Source organism: Rhinoraja longicauda, chromosome 8, assembly GCF_053455715.1.
Source record: "Rhinoraja longicauda isolate Sanriku21f chromosome 8, sRhiLon1.1, whole genome shotgun sequence".
Classification (NCBI taxonomy): domain Eukaryota; kingdom Metazoa; phylum Chordata; class Chondrichthyes; order Rajiformes; family Arhynchobatidae; genus Rhinoraja; species Rhinoraja longicauda.
Genome location: NC_135960.1, coordinates 381,735 through 403,922, shown reverse-complemented (window position 1 = coordinate 403,922; position 22,188 = coordinate 381,735). Strand labels below are relative to the sequence as shown.

Here is a 22,188-nt window from a genome sequence, read left to right as displayed (position 1 = left end):
GATCCGTCCAGTCACAAGGCCTTGCGTTTCGGTGGCGGTTCAGGCAGGCGGTGAGAGTGGAACAGGACCGGCAGTGTGGCGCTGAGGGGGTTAAATATCTACTGGGGGGTCTGGGGTGGAGGGGGGCAGTCAATTAGGGGATGGACTGCGATACTGGATCAGTACGGGTGTCAGGGGTAACGGGGAGAAGGCAGGAGAATGGGGTTAGACAACGGACAACAGGTGCAGGAGGAGGCCATTCAGCCCTTCGAGCCAGCACCGCCATTCACTGTGATCACGGCTGACCATCCACAATCAGTACCTCGTTCCTGCCCTCTCCCCATATCCCCCAGACTCCGCTATCATTAAGAGCTCTATCTAGCTCTCTCTTCAGGAGGGAGAGAGATAGGAGGGAGAGACCGATCAGCCATGATTGAATGGCGGAGTAGACTTGATGGGCCAAATGGCCTAATTCTACTCCTAGTTTCTTATGGAGACGTATGAAACTATAAAAGAACTAAACAAGCTAGATGCAGAAAAATTGTTCCCAATGTTGGGGAGTCCAGAACCAGGGGCCACACAGTCTAAGAATAAAGGGGAGGCCGTTTAAAACTGAGGTGAGAAGGAACTTTTTCACCCAGAGAATTTGTTGTGAATGTGTGGAATTCTCTGCCACAGAGGGCAGTGGAGGCCGATTCACTGGATGGATTTAAAAGAGAGTTAGATAGAGCTCTAGGGCTAGTGGAATCAAGGGGTATGGGGAGAAGGCAGGCACGGGTTACTGAGGACTTTGGAGACTTAGGTTCAGTTTATTGTCCCGTGTACCGAGGTACAGTGAACAGCTTGTGTTGCGCGCTAACCAGTCAGTGGAAAGACAATACACGATTACAATCGAGCCGTCCACAGTGGACAGATACAGGGTAAGGGAATAACGTTCAGTGCAAGGTAAAGCCGGCAAAGTCCGATCAAGGATAGTCCGAGGGTTTCCAATGAGGTAGATGGGAGGTCAGAGAATGGCAGATCTGAGAGGAGATCAGAGAGGTACAGCAGGCAGTGAAGAAAGCCAATGGAATGTTGGCCTTCATAACAAGAGGAGTTGAGTATAGGAGCAAAGAGGTCCTTCTGCAGTTGTACAGGGCACTAGTGAGACCGCACCTGGAGTACTGTGTGCAGTTTTGGTCTCCAAATTTGAGGAAGGATATTCTTGCTATTGAGGGCGTGCAGCGTAGGTTTACTAGGTTAATTCCCGGAATGGCGGGACTGTCATATGTTGAAAGACTGGAGCGACTAGGCTTGTATACACAGGAATTTAGAAGGATGAGTGGAGATCTTATCGAAACGTATAAGATTATTAAGGGGTTGGACACGTTAGAGGCAGGAAACATGTTCCCAATGTTGGGGGAGTCCAGAACCAGGGGCCACAGTTTAAGAATAAGGGATCGGCCATTTAGAACGGAGATGAGGAAAAGCTTTTTCAGTCAGAGTTGTGAATCTGTGGAATTCTCTGCCTCAGAGGCAGTGGAGGCCAATTCTCTGAATGCATTCAAGAGAGAGCTAGATAGAGCTCTTAAGGATAGCAGAGTCAGGGGGTATGGGGAGAAGGCAGGAACGGGTTACTGATTGAGAATGATCAGCCATGATCACATTGAATGTCGGTGCGTACAGGCTCGAAGGGCCGAATGGCCTCCTCCTGCACCTATTGTGTATTAAAGTGAGAAATGTTGGTGTAGGGGTCGAGATTGTGGAGTGTGGAGCGATTGGAATGATAGATTGTGATTGTAGATCTGGTTCTGTGGCTAGCACGGATGTGGTCTCCAGGGATGGGCACCATCTTGGGCTTCTGTGGCTAGCACGGATGAGGTCACCAAGGGATGGGCACCATCTTGGGCTTTTGGGAACATCTACCCATCCATCGACCATGGTCCAACCAGGATTTTGGGATCAACTTCCCAATTGGTGGACAGTTATGGATGATCTCTGCAACCATCCACTCTTCCAGTGACCGAGGTCCCACCAGTCTCCCACCTGCCCCAGGACAGAGACCCCTCCCAGCACCGGCCTGACCATCCCCCTCAGACCCCGGGATCCCTGGACCCCAGCCCCAGTGACAGCCCCACCCACGCCACCCCCACCCATCCTCCCTCCTCCCCACCAGACTATCCCGTCATCGCAGGGACCAGAAACAGGGTCCCCATCTTGCCTCGCCCATCATCTCAACACCATCCATCTCCCCATTCCTCTCGTCTCCAGAACAACGCTGGGTAATAGGAGCAGCAGCGGCCATTCGGCCCGTCTAGACTGCCCCACCGAGCACCCCGTGAAACGTCACCTATCCATGTTCTCCACAGATGCTGCCTGACCCGCTGAGTTACTCCAGCATTTTGTGTCCATTGTCAGTGCTGGGACCGCAGGTGTACCTGTGTCCAGCCCATCACCTGCCCCGACCCAGGGACATTGGGCGTGCGAAGGACCGGGGGCCGAGGGAAGAAGCCACCGCCAAACCTTCCGTCTGATGACAAACGTAAAGCGGGAATCGACCCGCGAAATACAGCAAACAGTGTCAAGTCGTCAAAATACAGTCATTATATTCATTCCCCCCCCCCCCACAAGCGTCTGTAGTTTCCACACAAACTGCCCCACCCTCGCTGGGAGCTGTGTGTCGTTCCCCCCCCCCCCCCCACCCCACCCCACCCACACACGTCCCAGTAGGACCTGAGTCTCCCCCCCCACCCCAAACACATTCCAGTAGGACCTGACTCCCCCCCACCCCCCCAGTAGGACCTGACTCCCCCCCCAGCCACTTGACCACAAGTCACCACTCCCCCCTCACTCTACCCCCCACCACCCCCCCCCCCCACACTCTCCCCCCCACCCCCCCCCCCCCACACTCTTCCCCCACCCCACCCCCAAATTAGCATTTACATATTTGACAATGGGCCGTTCAGCCCATTGAGTCGATACTGGCACACAAAAACCATCCCATTTGCTCACGAATATCCCCCGTCGTCTTCCTCCCCCCCCCCCACATTTCTATCAATTCCAACTCCCCCCCCCCCCCGATTCTGCCCCTCGCTCACAAACAAGGGGGGGGGGGGTTGGAATTTACAGAGGGGCCAATTAACCCACAAACCTGCACGTCTTTGGAGTGTGGGAGGAAACCGGAGCGCCCGGAGAAAACCCACGCAGGTCACGGGGAGAACGTGCAAACTCCGTACAGACAGCGCCCGTAGTCGGATGGAACCCGGGTCTCTGGCGCCGTGAGGCAGCAGCTCTACCCGCTGCACCACCACCGTGCCCGCCCTCTGTGCACTGCTCAGGCCCAGTTTCTCGCTGGTTTCAGCAGCTACCTGCCCCCTCACCGAGCCCAGGCTCAGGCAAAGAAACTGCCGCCCTCCCCCCCCCCCCCCCCCCCCCACCCACTGCCTCATCCCTCCCACGGTGGGTTTTCTCCAGCGCTCCGGTTTCCTCCCACACTCCAAAGACGTGCAGGTTTGTAGGTTAATTGGCGTTGGTGTAAATGTGAATTGTCCCCAGTGTGTGTAGGATAGTGTTAGTGTGCGGGGATCGCTGGTCGGCACGGACACGATGGGCCGAAGGGCCTGTTTCCGCGCTGTATCTCTAAACTAAACTCTGAACAGGGTGCCCCTCCGCAGTACCAAGGGAGGTGACTAGGGGGCGCCTGTTAGCGCCTGGCCCGCCTCCCCCTAGTGGCGGTCAGCAGTACTGCGGCAGAACCCAAGGGTGGGAGCTCAGCACTGCTGCCCTCCGGTGGTGCTGTCGGGTACTGAGGCCGGGAGAGTTGGGTATTGGGTTGGGGGGGTCCCATGACTTGTCCACCACCCAAGGTCCCCTGGTCTGAGGAACCGCCGTGTTGTGGTAGCACCCTCTCCCACCGCTGGAGAGGAGGGGACAGTTGGGTGAGCCACCCACCCCACCCACCCCCCACCCCCACCCACCAATCCACCCCACCCACCCTTCCACCCCCACCCACCCTTCCACCCCACAGTTCGAGACCCTTCCTCAGAATGTTGGAAACCTCCGTCAGAAGGAGGGTCTTGACCCGAAACGTCACCCGTTCCTTCTCTCCGGAGACGCTGCCCGACCCTGAGTTACTCCAGCACTTTGTGTAGATCAGCATCTGCCGTTCCTTCCTGCACATTCACCCTGCCCTGGTCTATCCCACAGTGGTGGCACTGTACCCCACGGAGATCCCTCCCCATGAGCTAACCAGAGGGGCAAACCATCTCACGGGAGGGTCTCAACCTCTGACTAACACCAAAGGTACCCAATATTGAGCTAGCTCTCGCGCTCTCTCTCTCTCTCCAGTCTCTCTCTCTCCAGTCTCTCTCTCCAGTCTCTCTCTCCAGTCTCTCTCTCCAGTCTCTCTCTCCAGTCTCTCTCTCCAGTCTCTCTCTCCAGTCTCTCTCTCCAGTCTCTCTCTCCAGTCTCTCTCTCCAGTCTCTCTCTCTCTCTCTCTCTCTCTCCATCTCTCTCTCTCTCTCTCCAGTCTCTCTCTCTCTCTCTCTCTCTGAATCAGATTTTGATGAGCAGCATTAGACGATGTTCCAGCAGAGGACAAAGGTAACTGAGCCCCCGGTTGTGGCAGGTTGACGGGCCGATGTCCCAAACAGTAATATAGAACAGTGATTTGTAAAGTCATTCTACGTTAGGTTGCGTGTTGCACTCCTGGCCCGTGTGTCGAGGCTTCAGCTGTCCACCAGGCTCGGAGGGAAGTCCGCAGGAGATGGTGGGAGGTGGGTTGGAGGGTGGGTGTGTGGAGGGTGGGTGGGTGGGTGGGTGGGTAGGAGGGAGGTGGGTGGGAGGGAGGGTGGGTGGGAGGGTGGGTGGGAGGGAGGGTGGGTGGGTGGGAGGGTGGGAGGGAGGGTGGGAGGGAGGGAGGGTGGGTGGGAGGGGGGTGGGAGGTTGGGTGGGTGGGTGGGTGGGTGGATGGGAGGGACGTCAGTCACTCTCAAAGGTGTGACAGGGGGTGTCGTGGTGCATGTAGTCTGATCCGGGCAGCTTGAAGCCGTGCTTGTCCACACACCAGCACAGCCCACGCCTCTTCCCCTTCGATGGCTTGCACTGCCGGCAGAAGCACACATGGGTCACAACATACAACATTGGACATGCAACATTGGACATACAACATTGGACATGCAACGTTGGACATGCAACATTGGACATGCAATGTTGAACATGCAACATTGAACATACAACATTGGACATGCAACGTTGAACATACAACAATGGACATGCAATGTTGAACATACAACATTGAACATACAACATTTGGCATGCAATGTTGAACATACAACATTGGACATGCAATGTTGAACATACAACATTGAACATACAACATCGGGCATGCAATGTTGAACATACAACATTGGACATACAACAATGAACATACAATATTGAAAGTGCAATATTGAACATACAACATTGAACATACAAAGATAGACACAGAGTGCTGGAGTAACTCAGCAGGTCAGGCAGCATCTCGGGAGAGAAGGAATGGGTGACGTTTTCGGGTCGAGACCCTTCTTCAGACTGGTTAGGGATAAGGGTAACGAGAGATATGTACAATTACATACAACATTGAACATACAACATTGAATATACAACATTGAACATGAAACAATATAGAACATACATCATTGAACATACAACATACAGCATACAACATACATAATTGCAGATGATCCTACAGTTTTGCAGAAAGTGAAGAAGGTTGTGAAAAGTAGTCCCAGCCTCAACTACCTCCTCCAGCAGCTCGTTCCATACACCCACCACCCTCTGTGTGGAAAAGTTACCCCTCAGATTCCCATTAAATCTTTTCCCCTTCACCTTGAACCCATGTCCTCTGGTCCTCGATTCCCCTACTCTGGGCAAGAGACTCTGTGCATCTACCCGATCTATTCCTCTCATGATTTTGTACACCTCTATAAGATCTCCCCTCATCCTCCTGCGCTCCATGGATTAGAGACCCAGCCTGCTCAACCTCTCCCTGTTTATTGTCACTGTGAGTGGGGTGTAGCAGATGAGATGGCTCAACTCTAGGCCCAAACCCCAGGCTCTGTGGCCTGCACAGAAACCTAGAAAAATAGGTGCAGGAGGAGGCCATTCAACCCTTCGAGCCAGCACCGCCATTCAATATGATCATGGCTGATCATTCTCAATCAGTACCCCGTTCCTGCTTTCTCCCCATACCCCTTGATTCCGTTAGCCCTAAGAGCTCTATCTAACTCTCTCTTGAAAACATCCAGTGAATTGGCCTCCACTGCCTTCTGAGGCAGAGAATTCCACAGATTCACAACTCTCTGGGTGAAAACGTTTTTCCTCATCTCCGTTCTAAATGGCCGACCCCTTATTCTTAAACTGTGGCCTCTTGTTCTGGACTCCCCCAACATTGGGAACATGTTTCCTGCCTCTAACGTGTCCAACCCCTTAATAATATTATACGTTTCGATAAGATCCCCTCTCATCCTTCTAAATTCCAGTGTATACAAGCCTAGTTGACCCATTCTTTCATCGTATGTCAGTCCCGCCATCCCGGAAATTAAGCTGGTGAACCTTCGCTGCACTATCTACACTAGGCCCTGGGCCCAAAGCCCACATGAGTAGGGTTGCCAACTTCCTCACTCCTAAATGCAGGACAAGGTGACGTCACCGCCCCGCGCCCCACGTGACCTCACCCAGCCAGCAGCCACGTGCTCCCACTCCACCAATGGCGGCCGCCCAGGCCGGAGGCGGGTTGCTACGCAACCTCCGTTAGGCAGCGCCCGGGCCTCCGGGCCTACACTGTCCGGGCCTGCACTGCCCCGGCCTGCACTGCCCCGGCCTGCACTGCCCCGGCCTGCACTGCCCCGGCCTGCACTGCCCCGGCCTGCACTGCCCCGGCCTGCACTGCCCCGGCCTGCACTGTCCGGGCCTGCACTGTTCGGGCCTGCACTGTCCGGGCCTGCACTGTCCCGGCCTGCACTGTCCCGGCCTGCACTGTCCCGGCCTGCACTGTCCCGGCCTGCACTGTCCCGGCCTGCACTGTCCCGGCCTGCACTGTCCCGGCCTGCACTGTCCGGGCCTGCACTGTCCGGGCCTGCACTGTCCGGGCCTGCACTGTCCGGGCCTGCAATGTCCGGGGCTACAATGTCCGGGGCTGCAATGTCCGGGGCTGCACTGTCCGGGCCTGCACTGTCCCGGTCTACACTGTCCGGGCCTACAGTGTCCGGGCCTACAGTGTCCGGGCCTACAGTGTCCGGGCCTACAGTGTCCGGGCCTACAGTGTCCGGGCCTACAGTGTCCGGGCCTACAGTGTCCGGGCCTACAGTGTCTGGGCCTACAACGTCACCCGGGCCTAAATGTGGGACAAGGGTGGTCCCGTACGGGACAAACCAATTTAGCCCAAAATACGGGATGTCCCGGCTAATACGGGACAGTTGGAGGCCCGACACATGGGAGCACTCACCTGCTTGCGTTTGTAGAGGCCCTTGCGGTCGCAGTTGGGGATGTAGACCTCGTGTGGGCTGAGGTAGGCTGCCTTCCGCAGGCTCTGCAGCACCACGTCCATCTGCCGGCGGCACGGGCCCTGCGGGGCAACGGTGAGGCTTGTTACCCCTTCTGCCAGCCTGCAGCAGCAGCAGGGCACCCGCACTAAGCCCAGGCTCAAGGTACAGGCCTAGGGCACACGCACTAGGCCCAACCCCCAGGGTACAGGCCTAGGACACACGCACTAGGCCCAACCCCCAGGCCCAGGGAACCCGCACTAGGCCCGACTCCCAGGGTACAGGCCTAGGACACATGCACTATGCCCATTACCCAGGGAATCTGCACTAGGCCTTCTGCAACCATCCACTCTTCCACTGACCGAGGTCCCACCTGTCTCCCGCCTGCCCGAGCTCAGGCCCCAAGTTCAGGGTACAGGCCGAGGCCCCCATACTGGACCCAAGCCCCAAATACTTGGCCCACGGCTCCCGTCCAGGGCCCAGGCTCAAGCCCCCAACACTAGGCCCAAGGCCACTCTGCCCCTCTCCCACATGCTGGCCCTAGGAGTGTTTGGGCTGGGCAGAGGTGGAGACTGGGGGCAAGGGGTGGGTGTTAGGGTGAGGATGTGGGTAGGGAGTAGGGGTTGCCAACTATCTCACTCCCAAACACGGGACAAGGTGACGTCACCGCCCCGCGCCCCACATGACCTCTCCCAGCCAGCGGACATGTGCTCCCGCTCCATCAATGGCGGCTGCCCAGGCCTGGAGGCGGGTCACTACGCAACCTCCGTTAGGCGGCGCCCGGGCCTCCGGGCCTACACTGTCTGGGCCTACAGTGGTCCCAGTGTCTGGGCCTACAGTGTCCGGGCCTACAGTGCCCCCCGGGCCTAATACGGGCCTGTACGGGGGCGCAGCGGTAAAGTTGCTGCCTTACAGTGAATGCAGCGCCAGAGACCCGGGTTCCATCTCGACTACGGGTGCTGTCTGTACGTGACCTGCGTGGGTTTTCTCCGGGCGCTCCGGTTTCCTCCCACACTCCAAAGACGTGCGGGTTTGTAGGTTAATTGGCTCGGTGTAAATGTAAATTGTCCCCAGTGTGTGTAGGATAGTGTTAGTGTGCGGGGATCGCTGGTCGGCGCGGACACGATGGGCCGAAGGGCCTGTTTCCACGCTGTATCTGTGTCTCTGAACAAGGGCGGTCCCGTACGGGACAAACCAATTTAGCCCAACAGACGGGATGTCCGGGCTATTGTAAGGAAGTCCAAGGAATTGTAAGGGTAAAAAGACCCTAATGGGAGTTATCTATAGGCCCCCAAACAGTAGCCTCGACATAGGGTGCAAGTTGAATCAGGAGATAAAATTGGCGTGTCAAAAATGTGATGCTACAGTGGTTATGGGAGATTTCAACATGCAGGTAGATTGGGAAAATCAGGTTGGAAATGGACCCCAGGAAAGAGAGTTTGTAGAGTGCCTTCGAGATGGATTCTTAGAACAGCTTGTACTGGAGCCTACCAGGGAGAAGGCAATTCTGGATTTAGTGTTGTGTAATGATCCTGATCTGATAAGGGGACTAGAGGTAAAAGAGCCATTAGGAGGCAGTGATCACAACATGATAAGTTTTACTCTGCAAATGGAAAGGCAGAAGGGAAAATCGGAAGTGTCAGTATTACAGTATAGCAAAGGGGATTACAGAGGCATGAGGCGGGAGCTGGCCAAAATTGACTGGAAGGAGGCCCTAGCAGGGAAGACGGTAGAACAGCAATGGCAGGTATTCCTGGGAATAATGCAGAGGTTGCAGGATCAATTTATTCCAAAGAGGTGGAAAGACTCTAAGGGGAGTAAGAGACACCTGTGGCTGACAAGGGAAGTCAGGGACAGCATAACAATTAAGGAGAGGAAGCATAACATAGCAAAGAAGAGTGGGAAGACAGAGGATTGGGACTCTTTTAAAGAGCAACAAAAGTTAACTAAAAAGGCAATACGGGGAGAAAAGATGAGGTACGAGGGTAAACTAGCCAATAATATAAAGGAGGATAGCAAAAGTTTTTTTAGGTACGTGAAGAGGAAAAAAATAGTCAAGGCAAATGTGGGTCCCTTGAAGACAGAAGCAGGGGAATTTATTATGGGGAACAAAGAAATGGCAGACGAGTTAAACCGTTACTTTGGATCTGTCTTCACTGAGGAAGATACACACAATCTCCCAAATGTTCTAGGGGCCGGAGAACCTAGGGTGATGGAGGAACTGAAGGAAATCCACATTAGGCAGGAAATGGTTTTGGGTAGACTGATGGGACTGAAGGCTGATAAATCCCCAGGGCCTGATGGTCTGCATCCCAGAGTACTTAAGGAGGTGGCTCTAGAAATAGTGGAAGCATTGGAGATCATTTTTCAATGTTCTATAGATTCAGGATCAGTTCCTGTGGATTGGAGGATAGCAAATGTTATCCCACTTTTTAAGAAAGGAGGGAGAGAGAAAACGGGTAATTATAGACCAGTTAGTCTGACATCAGTGGTGGGGAAGATGCTGGAGTCAATTATAAAAGACGAAATTGCTGAGCATTTCGATAGCAGTAACAGGATCATTCCGAGTCAGCATGGATTTACGAAGGGGAAATCATGCTCGACAAATCTACTGGAATTTTTTGAGGATGTAACTAGGAAAATTGACAGGGGAGAGTCAGTGGATGTGGTGTACCTCGACTTTCAGAAAGCCTTCGACAAGGTCCCACATAGGAGATTAGTGGGCAAAATTAGAGCACATGGTATTGGGGGTAGGGTACTGACATGGATAGAAAATTGGTTGACAGACAGAAAGCAAAGAGTGGGGATAAATGGGTCCCTTTCGGAATGGCAGGCAGTGACCAGTGGGGTACCGCAAGGTTCGGTGCTGGGACCCCAGCTATTTACGATATACATTAATGACTTAGATGAAGGGATTAAAAGTACCATTAGCAAATTTGCAGATGATACTAAGCTGGGGGGTAGTGTGAATTGTGAGGAAGATGCAATAAGGCTGCAGGGTGACTTGGACAGGTTGTGTGAGTGGGCGGATACATGGCAGATGCAGTTTAATGTAGATAAGTGTGAGGTTATTCACTTTGGAAGTAAGAATAGAAAGGCAGATTATTATCTGAATGGTGTCAAGTTAGGAAGAGGGGGAGTTCAACGAGATCTGGGTGTTACAGCAGGCAGTGAAGAAAGCCAATGGAATGTTGGCCTTCATAACAAGAGGAGTTGAGTATAGGAGCAAAGAGGTCAATAGACAATAGACAATAGACAATAGGTGCAGGAGTAGGCCATTCAGCCCTTCGAGCCAGCACCGCCATTCAATGCGATCATGGCTGATCACTATCAATCAGTACCCCGTTCCTGCCTTCTCCCCATACCCCCTCACTCCGCTATCCTTAAGAGCTCTACAGTTGTACAGGGCCCTGGTGAGACCGCACCTGGAGTACTGTGTGCAGTTTTGGTCTCCAAATTTGAGGAAGGATATTCTTGCTATTGAGGGCGTGCAGCGTAGGTTCACTAGGTTAATTCCCGGAATGGCGGGACTGTCGTATGTTGAAAGGCTGGAGCGATTGGGCTTGTATACACTGGAATTTAGAAGGATGAGGGGGGATCTTATTGAAACATATAAGATAATTAGGGGATTGGACACATTAGAGGCAGGAAACATGTTCCCAATGTTGGGGGAGTCCAGAACAAGGGGCCACAGTTTAAGAATAAGGGGTAGGCCATTTAGAACGGAGATGAGGAAGAACTTTTCAGTCAGAGAGTGGTGAAGGTGTGGAATTCTCTGCCTCAGAAGGCAGTGGAGGCCAGTTCGTTGGATGCTTTCAAGAGAGAGCTGGATAGAGCTCTTAAGGATAGTGGAGTGAGGGGGTATGGGGAGAAGGCAGGAACGGGGTACTGATTGAGAGTGATCAGCCATGATCGCATTGAATGGTGGTGCTGGCTCGAAGGGCTAAATGGCCTCCTCCTGCACCTATTGTCTATTGTCTATAATCCGGGGCAGTTGGCGAACGCACGGGGAGTGTCGGGCTGTGGTTGCCCCCTGTCTCCCCCCTCGTTCCCCCCCCCCCACTCCACCAGCTGGGCCTCGTGTTTGAGCGTCCGGAGAAAACCCACGCAGGTCACGGGGAGAACGTACAAACTCCGTACAGACAGCGCCCGTAGTCAGGATGGAACCCGGGTCTCTGGCGCCGTGAGGCAGCAGCTCTACCCGCTGCACCACCGTGCCCGCCCTCTGTGCACTGCTCTGGCCCAGTTTCTCGCTGGTTTCAGCAGCTACCTGCCCCCTCACCGAGCCCAGGCTCAGGCAAAGAAACTGCCGCCCTCTCCCCCCCCCCCCACCCACTGCCACTGCCTCACCCCTCCCACGGTCCCTGGTTCGATCCTCATCTCCGGCACTCTGTGTGCGTCTGTGCATGTGTGTGTGTGTGTGCACATGTGTGTGTGTGTGTGTGTGTGTGTGTGTGTGTGTGTGTGTGTGTGCACATCTGTGTGTGTGTGTGTGTACATCTGTGTGTGTGTATGTGTGTGTGTGCACATCTGTGCGTGTGTGTGTGTGCACATCTGTGTGTGTGTGTGTGTGTGTGCACACGTCTGTGTGTGTGTGTGTGTGTGTATGTGTGCACATCTGTGTGTGTGTGTGTATGTGTGTGTGTGTGTGTGTGTGTGCGTGTGTGTGTGTGTACGCACATCTGTGTGTGTGTGTGTGTGTGTGTGTGTGTGTGTGTGTGTGTGTGTGTGTGCGCGCGTGTGTGTGTGTGCACATCTGTGCGTTTGTGAGGAAAACCGGAGCACCCGGAGAAAACCCACGCAGGTCACGGGGAGAACGTGCAAACTCCGTACAGACAGCGCCCGTAGTCGGGATGGAACCCGGGTCTCCGGTGCTGCATTCGCTGGAAGGCGGCAACACTACCGCTGCGCCACCGTGACCGCCCTAGCGTAGGGGTGTGGTTGCCCCCTTTCTCCCCCCACGTCCCCCCGTCCCCCCCCGCCCGCTCCTCACCAGCTGGGCCTCGTGTTTGTAGGCGGACTGCAGCCGCTCCTGGGCCGTGTTCTCTGATGACGAGATGATCTTAGAGATGTGCAGCCGTTTCTCCCGGTCCTTCTTCAGCGCCTGGACCTTGTGGGTGGAGAGGCGCACAGGCTTCTTCACCAGAGGCTTGTTGATGTAGCCGTCATCCACGCCCTCGGCAGCCCCCTCCTCAGTCTCAGGGGACCCCCCCACTGTAACGGGGAACGGAGACAGGGTCAGGCTCAGACCACAACTCACCTCAATGCCAGAGATCAGGGGTTCAAACAGTTACAATCCAATCATGGCCGATCCATCTCCCCCTCCCCACCCCCACCCCCACCGCATTCTCCTCCCTTCTCCCCATAACCCCTGACACCCGCACTGATCAACAATCTATCTATCTCTGCCTTAAAAATACCCACTGACTTGTGGCCTCCACGGCCGTCTGTGGCAAAGAATCCCACAGATTCACCACCCTCTGACTAATGAAATTCCTCCTCATCTCCTTCCTAAAGGAACGTCCTTTAATTCTGAGGCTGTGCCCTCTGGTCCTAGACTCTCCCACTAGTGGGAACATCCTCTCCACATCCACTCTATCCAGGCCACTCACTATTCTGTACGTTTTAATGAGGTCCCCCCTCATCCTTCTAAACTCCAGCGAGTACAGGCCCAGTGCCCACAAACGCTCATCGTATGTTAACCCACTCATCGCTGGGGCTGGGGGCTGGGGTGGGGGCTGGGGCTGGGGGTGGGGGTGGGGGTGGGGGTGAGGGTGGGGGCTGGGGGTGGGGCAGTGGGAGACACTCGCGAGGAAGAACAGTGTTGCAGAATTCCTGGAAATAGACAAAAGCAAAACAGCCCGGTGGTGACAAGGCCGACGGAGTTTAAATATATCTCCCTGGTCTCAGCTTACACACACCCCAGCGTGGGGCAGTGTACGCCTGTGCCAGTCTGTGTCTCTGCCTGTGACTCTGTGACTGTCTCTCTGTGTCCCTGTGTCTCTGGGCGTGTGTGTGTGTGGGAATGTGCATGTGTGTGTCTGTGCGTGTGCGTGTCTGGGCCTGTCTGCGTGTGTGAGCTTGCGTGTGTGCATGTGAGCGTGTGCGTGTGTGTGCATGCGTGTTCTTGCGTGCGTGACTCTGTGACTCTTGACACGGTGCCAGAGACCCGGGTTCCATCCCGACTACGGGCGCTGTCTGTACGGAGTTTGTACGTTCTCCCCGTGACCCACGTGGGTTTTCTCCGGGCGCTCCGGTTTCCTCCCACACTCCAAAGATGTGCAGAGAGGACATGGAAACAGAGTCTTTTTAGTTTAATTTAGTTTAGTTTAGAGACACAACACGGGAAAAGGCCCTTCGGCCCACCGTGTCCGTGCCGCCCAGCGATCCCCGCACACTAACACTATCCTACACACACTGGGGATAATTTACATTTACACCAAGCCAATTAACCCACAAACCTGCACGTCTTTGGAGTGTGGGAGGAAACCGGAGCGCCCGGAGAAAACCCACGCAGATCACGGGGAGAACCTGCAAACTCCGTACAGACAGCGCCCGTAGTCGGGATGGAACCCAGGTCTCTGGCGCCGTGAGGCAGCAGCTCTACCCGCTGCACCACCGTTTGTAGGATAATTGGCTTCTGAAGAAATTGTCCCTCGTCTGTAGAAATGGAACTAGTGTGTGAACGGGCGATCGCAGGTCGGCACAGGCTCGGCGGGCCGAAGGGCCTGTTTCCGGGCTGTGTCTCTAAACTAAACTAGTGTGTGAATGGGCTATCGCTGGTCGGCACGGGCTCGGCGGGCCGAAGGGCCTGTTTCCGCGCTGTGTCTTCAAACTAAACTAGTGTGTGAAAGGGCGATCGCTGGTCGACACGGGCTCGGTGGGCCGAAGGGCCTGTTTCCGCGCTGTGTCTTCAAACTAAACTAAATTAAACTAAGAGCCTGGGTTTCCCTGACCTCTGTGACCGCTCGGACAGACCACTGACCCACGCCCCGCAACACAGGGGCAGCTGAGTAACGATCGACCACAACAAGGCAGTGGAAATAAATCTCAGCCCCGGCATTTAAAAATAATGCCGGTATTTTTAAAAGGCTTTGGACCGGTGTCAAAGATCACATCAACTGTTCCAGAGAACGCACACGGCTTTTCCTGGAAACCTAGGTGTTAACCCCTGCCATGCCAATAAACAGCGGCTGGAAAGACTCGGCTTGTACTCGCTGGAATTTAGAAGATTGAGGGGGGATCTTATAAAAGCTTACAAAATTCTTAAGGGGTTGGACAGGCTAGATGCAGGAAGATTGTTCCCGATGTTGGGGAAGTCCAGAACAAGGGGTCACAGTTTAAGGATAAGGGGGAAGTCTTTTACGACCGAGATGAGAAAGTTTTTTTCACACAGAGAGTGGTGAATGTGTGGAATTCTCTGCCACAGAAGGTAGTTGAGGCCAGTTCATTGGCTATATTTAAGGGGGAGTTAGATGTGGCCCTTGTGGCTAAAGGGATCAGGGGGTATGTGTTGTAATATATAAGACAAGGGGGATGTTGTGATATTGCTGGGACTACTTTGTGTATCCAAGAACTACTTTGTATGGCTGTGTATATAAGTGATGGATGTGATTAGGCGGTCACTCTGGATGGAGGTGGCCACAGAATAAACAGCCTGGAGTTGAGCTCCAGCAATGTAACCTTTTATACAGGTGTGTACTCGTGGTCCGTCCAGAGTCACTAAAGGTACAACAGGTACCGGACCACGAAGTATAACAGTATGGAGAGAAGGCAGGTACGGGATACTGAGTTGGATGATCAGCCATGATCATATTGAATGGCGGTGCGTACAGGCTCGAAGGGCCGAATGGCCTACTCCTGCACCTATTTTCTATGTTTCTATGTACACACAGAGACAGACAAGCTCATCCCTACTGCAACCCTTAGTATAGTTCAGAGATACAGCCTGGAAACAGGCCCTTCGGCCCACCGAGTCCGTGCCGACCAGTGATCCTGGCACACCAGCCAGAATGCGGTGAATCTTTGCCACAGACGGCTGTGGAGGCCACAAGTTAGTGGGTATTTTTAAAGTGGAGATTGACAATAGACAATAGGTGCAGGAGGAGCCCATTCGGCCCTTCGAGCCAGCACCGCCATTCAATTTGATCATGGCTGATCATTCTCAATCAGTTTGATAGATTCTTGATCAGTGCAGGTGTCAGGGGTTATGGGGAGAAGGCCGGAGAATGGGGTTAGGAGGGAGAGATAGATCAGCCGTGATTGAATGGTGGAGTAGACTCGATGGGCCGAATGGCCTAATTCTGCTCCTTGAACCTTTGTTACATGATACCAGCAATATCCCACATACACCAGAGAGAATTTACAGTCTTTATCCAAGCCAATTAACCTACAAACCTGCACGTCTTTGGAGTGTGGGAGGAAACCGGAGCGCCCGGAGAAAACCACGCAGGTCACGGGGAGAACGTGCAAACTCCGTACAGACAGCGCCCGTAGTCAGGATGGAACCCGGGTCTCTGGCGCCGTGAGGCAGCAGCTCTACCCGCTTCACCACCGTGCCGACCGACCCGCTGAGTTACACTTTGTATGAGTTTTAAACCTACATTCTTGCCTCTGACTTCACATTCCATGCCTTTCATCATCTTATCTCTGAATCTCACACTTTCTTGCCTTTTCATCCATGGCCTTTCTACAACCATCTGCCTATCTACAACCTACATTCTGTATCCACCTATCACTTGCCGGTCTTTATCCTGCCTCACCGTCTCTTCCAGCTTTCTGCCGCCAACAACAATCTTCCCTGAACATAAACGAGGCCCATCCATGTTCTCCACAGATGCTCCCTGGTCCAGTTCAGTTCAGTTCAGTTCATTGTCCCGTGTACCGAGGTACAGTGAACAGCTTGTGTTGCGTGCTAACCAGTCAGCGGAAAGACAATACATGATTACAATCGAGCCGTCCACAGTGTACAGATACAGGAGAAGGGAATAACGTTCAGTGCAAGGTAAAGCCGGCAAAGTCCGATCAAGGATAGTCCGAGGGTCTCCAATGAGGTAGATGGGAGGTCAGGACCGCTCTCTAGTTGGTGAGAGGACGGTTCAGTTGCCTGATAACAGCCGGGAAGAAACTGCCCCTGAATCTGGAGGTGTGTGTTTTCACACTTCTGTACCTCTTGCCCGATGGGAGAGGGGAGAAGAGGGGGTGGCCAGGGTGAGACTGGTCCTTGATGATGCTGCTGGCCTTGCCGAGGCAGCGTGAGGTGTAGATGGAGGCGATGGGAGGGAGGTTGGTTTGTGTGATGGTCTGGGCTGCTGGCCTTGCCGAGGCAGCGTGATGTGTAGATGGAGGCGGTGGGAGGGAGGTTGGTTTGTGTGATGGTCTGGGCTGCTGGCCTTGCCGAGGCAGCGTGAGGTGTAGATGGAGGCGGTGGGAGGGAGGTTGGTTTGTGTGATGGTCTGGACTGCGTCCACAACTCTCTGCGGTTTCTTGCGGGTCTTGGATGAGCTGTTCCTAAACCGTGTGCTGTGATGCGGTCCCGGTGAAATGCTTTCTACGGCGCATCTGTAGAAGTTGGCCTGACCTGCTGAGTTACTCCAGCACTCTGTGAAACGTCACCTATCCATGTTCTCCACAGATGCTGCCTGACCCGCTGAGTTACTCAGCACTCTGTGAAACGTCACCTATCCATGTTCTCCACAGATGCTGCCTGACCCGCTGAGTTACTCCAGCATTTTGTGAATAAATACCTACGTGGCTAGTCTTGCTCATCTGCACACAGAAAATGTATCTCACTGTACAGTCCAGTTCATTGTCCCGTGTACCGAGTACAGTGAACAGCTTGTGTTGCGCGCTAACCAGTCAGCGGAAAGACAATACATGATTACAATCGAGCCGTTTACAGTGCCATAGGTCACAAGGTGATAGGAGCAGAATTAGGCCATTCGGCCCATCAAACTAAACCCATTCTCCTGCCTTCTCTCCATTACCTCTGACGTCCTTACTAATAAAGAATTTATCTATCTCCGCCTTAAAAATATCCATTGACTTGGCCTCCACAGCGTAACGTGACAAACGCTCTTCATATGTTAACCCACTCATTGCTGGGATAGAAACATAGAAAATAGGTGCAGGAGTAGGCCATTCGGCCCTTCGAGCCTGTACGCACCGCCATTCAATATGATCATGGCTGATCATCCACCTCAGTATCCCGTACCTGCCTTCTCTCCATACCCCCTGATCCTTTAGCCACAAGGGCCACATCTAACTCCTCTTAAATATAGCCAATGAACTGGCCTCAACTACCTCTGTGGCAGAGAATTCCACAGATTCACCATTCGTTCTTGTAAACCTCCTCTGGACCCTCTCCAGAGCCAGATATGGGGCCCAAAACTGCTCACAATGCTCCAAATGTGGCCTAACCATCGCCTTGTACAGCCCCAGCATCACACACATCCCTGTTCTTGTACACAAACCCTCTTGAAATAAATGCCAGCGTTGAGTTTGCTTTCTTTACTCGATTCCACTTGCAGATTAACGTGTTGGAATCCTGCACCAGCCCCAAGTCCCTTTGCACCTCCGATTTCTGGATTCTGGATAGAAATTAGTCTACGCCTTTATTCCTGTGACCACAATGCGTGACTCACACTTTGCTCCACTATATCCCATCTGCCACGTCTCTGCTCACTCTCCCAACCTGTCCAAGTCCTTCTGCAGAGTCTCTGCTTTCTCTGCACTACCTGCCCCTCCACATATTTGTGTATCATCCACAAACTTGGCCACAAAGCCTTCAATCCCCTCGTCAAATCACTAATATACAACGTGAAGAACAGCGACCCGATCTGGTGCACGTGACAACAATGAAACATCTGTTTGGATATCAAGCGACACAAAGCTTCCCCTGTACCTCGGGGACACCGGACAATAATAAACCATGCTGATTCATCTTCACACAACTCTTCATGAAACAGTAGGTTGCAGTTTACCGGTAGCCAAACACTTCAACTCCCCTCCCACTCCCACACTGACCTTTCTGTCCTGGGCCTCCTCCATTGTCAGAGTGAGGCCCAGAGCAAATTGGAGGAGCAGCACCTCGTATTTCACTTTGGCAGCTCACTCCCCAGCGGTATGAACATTGACTTCTCTAACTTCAGATAGTTCCTGCTTTCCCTCTCTCTCCATCCCCTCCCCTTTCCCAATTCTCCGACTACATTTTATCTTTAAGATAGACACAGAGTGCTGGAGTAACTCAGCGGGTCAGGCAGCATCTGTGGAGAGAAGGAGTGGGTGTCGTTTCGGATCGAGAACCTTCTTCAATCTGGTCTCAATCCAAAAGAGTCTGAAGAAGAGTCTCGACCCAAAACGTCACCCACTCCTTCTCTCCACAGATGCTGCCTGACCCACTGAGTTACTCCAGCACTCTGTGAAACGTCACCGATCCATGTTCTCCACAGATGCTGCCTGACCCACTGAGTTACTCCAGCACTCTGTGAAACGTCACCGATCCATGTTCTCCACAGATGCTGCCTGACCCACTGAGTTACTCCAGCACTCTGTGAAACGTCACCGATCCATGTTCTCCACAGATGCTGCCTGACCCGCTCAGTTACTCCAGCATTTTGTGTCACAGAAACATAGACAATAGGTACAACTGCACACATTACTCCAGGTGCGGTCTCACCAGGGCCCTGTACAACTGCACACATTACTCCAGGTGCAGTCTCACCAGGGCCCTGTACAACTGCACACATTACTCCAGGTGCGGTCTCACCAGGGCCCTGTACAACTGCACACAGTACTCCAGGTGCGGTCTCACCAGGGCCCTGTACAACTGCACACAGTACTCCAGGTGCGGTCTCACCAGGGCCCTGTACAACTGCACACAGTACTCCAGGTGCGGTCTCACCAGGGCCCTGTACAACTGTAGTAGGACCGATCTCCTTGCTCCTAAACTCAAGTGTCCGACTCTGTGAAGCTGTTCAGTCTGTCACCACCCCACCCCCGAGCTCCGGCATTGAGCCCCAGTGCACAGACGGGCAGCAGGGCCAATCCATCCTGGCATTCCAGGGAATCCTGGGTGGGATTAGCGGAGTCAGCTGTCCCAGACCTGCGGACAGCTGGATTTTACAGCCAGCAGCTGGAATCACAGCTGGAATGAGCCGGGCGGGGGGGGGGGGGGGGGGGGTGGGGGGAACAAAAACCGTGCTCCGAGCAACAGCTGCAAACATCTGCCAACCACAGCAACTGTATTTCACATCTGGCAGAGGGACAGAGGCACTGGCACACACACACATGCACACACACACGCACACACGCACACACACGCACGCACACACACACACACACGCACACACACACACGCACACACACACACGCACACACACTGCATATCCTGGTCATACTCCAACATCATCAGCAAACTATGACCCGAAACCTCACCTATCCATGTTCTCCACAGATGCTGCCTGACCCGCTGAGTTACTCCAGCACTCTGTGAAACGTCACCTATCCATGTTCTCCACAGATGTTGACATTTATACTAACAAAGAAAACAATCAAATTCTATCTTGCTGCAGGTTTCAGTTCAGTGTAGTTCATTGTCACGTGTACCGAGGTACAGTGAACAGCTTGTGTTGCGCGTTAACCAGTCAGCGGAAAGACAATACATGATTTCAGGCCCATGAACACAGTAACAGAGATAAATATATCATAATTAATATTATATCATTATGGAATGTGTGGGTTAACATATGATGAGCGTTTGTGGGCACTGGGCCTGTACTCGCTGGAGTTTAGAAGGATGAGGGGGGACCTGATTGAAACGTACAGAATAGTGAGCGGCCTGGATAGAGTGGATGTGGAGAGGATGTTTCCACTAGTGGGAGAGTCTAGGACCAGAGGGCACAGCCTCAGAATTAAAGGACGTTCCTTTAGGAAGGAGATGAGGAGGAATTTCTTTAGTCAGAGGGTGGTGAATCTGTGGGATTCTTTGCCACAGACGGCCGTGGAGGCCACAAGTCAGTGGGTATTTTTAAGGCAGAGATAGATAGATTGTTGATCAGTGCGGGTGTCAGGGGTTATGGGGAGAAGGGAGGAGAATGGGGTTAGGAGGGAGAGATAGATCAGCCGTGATTGAATGGTGGGGTAGACTCGATGGGCCGAATGGCCTAATTCTGCTCCTATCACTTGTGGACTTGTAATCTCAATACCGTCATCAATAAATAACTGTAAAACTTATAATAGTGACGGTGAGCATCGGCCAGGAAGAACTCCAGCCTGTGGTGCAACTAGTCACACTCTCCCTACAAGGTCACGCTACCTAGGCTCCCACCCCCTCACTCCCCTCAACACCCACCCCCCTCACTCCCTCCTCCATCATTCCCTCCCACCCCCCTCACTGTCACTAGTCACGCCCTCCCTACAAGGTCACCCTACCGAGGCTCCCACCCCCTCACTCCCCTCAACACCCCCTCACTCCCCTCAACACCCCCTCACTCCCCTCAACACCCCCTCACTCCCCTCAACACCCCCCTCACTCCCCTCAACACCCCCCTCAACACCCCCTCACTCCCCTCAACACCCCTCAACACCCCCTCACTCCCCTCAACACCCCCTCACTCCCCTCAACACCCCCCTCTGGGTGGGGGGGGTGGGGGTGTGGGTCTGGGTGGGGTGGGGGTGGGGGGTTCACTTACCCGTTGTGGGGGTCTGTGGGCGCCGGTGGGGGGGGTGGGGTGGGTCTGGGTGGGGGGGGTGGGGTGGGGGTGGGTCTGGGTGGGGGTGGGGGGTTCACTTACCCGTTGTGGGGGGCTGTGGGCGCCGGTGGGGGGGTGGGGTGGGTCTGGGTGGGGGGGGTGGGGGGGGTCTGGGTGGGGGTGGGGGGTTCACTTACCCGTTGTGGGGGTCTGTGGGCGCCGGTGGGGGGGTGGGGTGGGTCTGGGTGGGGGGGGTGGGGGTGGGGGGGTGGGTCTGGGTGGGGGTGGGGGGTTCACTTACCCGTTGTGGGGGTCTGTGAGCGCCGGCCCCCCTTGGTTGTACTACAGACCCCCCGGCCGTGCAGTAACGCGTGGAGCGGTTTCTCTTCCTGAGGTTTGGGGAAACACCGCAAACCCGCGGCACAAAGTTCCGTGTAAACCCCGCAACTGCGACCCTCGTCCCGGGCACAAGTCAGACAACAGCCGCAGCCCGGCTCCTTCACCAGGGGGCAAGTGGGTGGTGGAGACCCACAAACCGACATGGTCTTCTCATCACAAGGCGGGCAGTGAATACGGGGACCGAGCGCTACACACCCGCTCCAACAGCCCCCGGCTAACACCAGTAACACTGGCACCCAGCCCGACATCTCGCCAGCCCAGCCCACCCCCCCCTGCTATAACCCCCTCTCCCCCTTACAAACTCCCCCTGCTCTCTACCCCCTTACAAACTCTCCCCCGCTATAAACCCCCCTCTCCCCCCTTACAAACTTTCCCCCCTACAAACTCTTCCCCAGCTACAACCCCCCCTGCTATAAACCCCCTCTCTCCCTCTCTCCCTCTCTCCCCCCTTACAAACTCTACCCCCACCCCTCTACAAACTCCCCCCCCCGGCAACAAAAAAAACACTCGCCCCCAAAACTCGCCGCCACGCTAAACGAATAAACTTTTCCACTAAACTATTGCTGCAACTATTGCTCCCTCTCCCCCACCCCCTGCAAACTCCCCCTCTCCCCCCA

The 22,188-nt window shown here is 54.2% G+C and overlaps 2 protein-coding genes across 2 annotated transcripts in view; one reads left to right on the top strand and one right to left on the bottom strand.

Annotated features, from left to right (window-relative positions):
- The window catches only part of LOC144596123 (chondroitin sulfate synthase 2-like), a 9,128-nt gene extending 7,175 nt beyond the window's left edge, over positions 1 to 1,953 (top strand). The window contains exon 4 of the mRNA XM_078404301.1: positions 1,780 to 1,953. Coding sequence (XP_078260427.1) covers positions 1,780 to 1,953 — 174 coding nt within the window. The remainder of the gene's footprint in view (positions 1 to 1,779) is intronic.
- A 2,975-nt stretch (positions 1,954 to 4,928) lies between these two features.
- Positions 4,929 to 21,819, bottom strand: igfbp5b (insulin-like growth factor binding protein 5b). The gene is made up of 4 exons (XM_078404329.1): positions 21,474 to 21,819; positions 12,475 to 12,695; positions 7,445 to 7,564; positions 4,929 to 5,061 (listed from the first exon to the last, which is right to left on the bottom strand). The coding sequence occupies exons 1-4, from the start codon at positions 21,817 to 21,819 to the stop codon at positions 4,939 to 4,941; spliced, it is 810 nt and encodes a 269-aa protein (XP_078260455.1). The 3' UTR covers positions 4,929 to 4,938.
- Between the last annotated feature and the right edge of the window lie 369 nt (positions 21,820 to 22,188).

What these genes read in the sequence shown, in the direction of transcription:
- igfbp5b (XM_078404329.1), bottom strand. Translation starts at nt 21,819, where the DNA reads ATGTCGGGCTGGGTGCCAGTGTTACTGGTGTTAGCCGGGGGCTGTTGG. An exon ending in CTCACAGACCCCCACAACGG is followed by an intron (nt 12,696 to 21,473) that starts GTAAGTGAACCC and finishes TCCCCGTTACAG; the next exon opens with TGGGGGGGTCCCCTGAGACT. An exon ending in ACAAACACGAGGCCCAGCTG is followed by an intron (nt 7,565 to 12,474) that starts GTGAGGAGCGGG and finishes GTTGCCCCGCAG; the next exon opens with GGCCCGTGCCGCCGGCAGAT.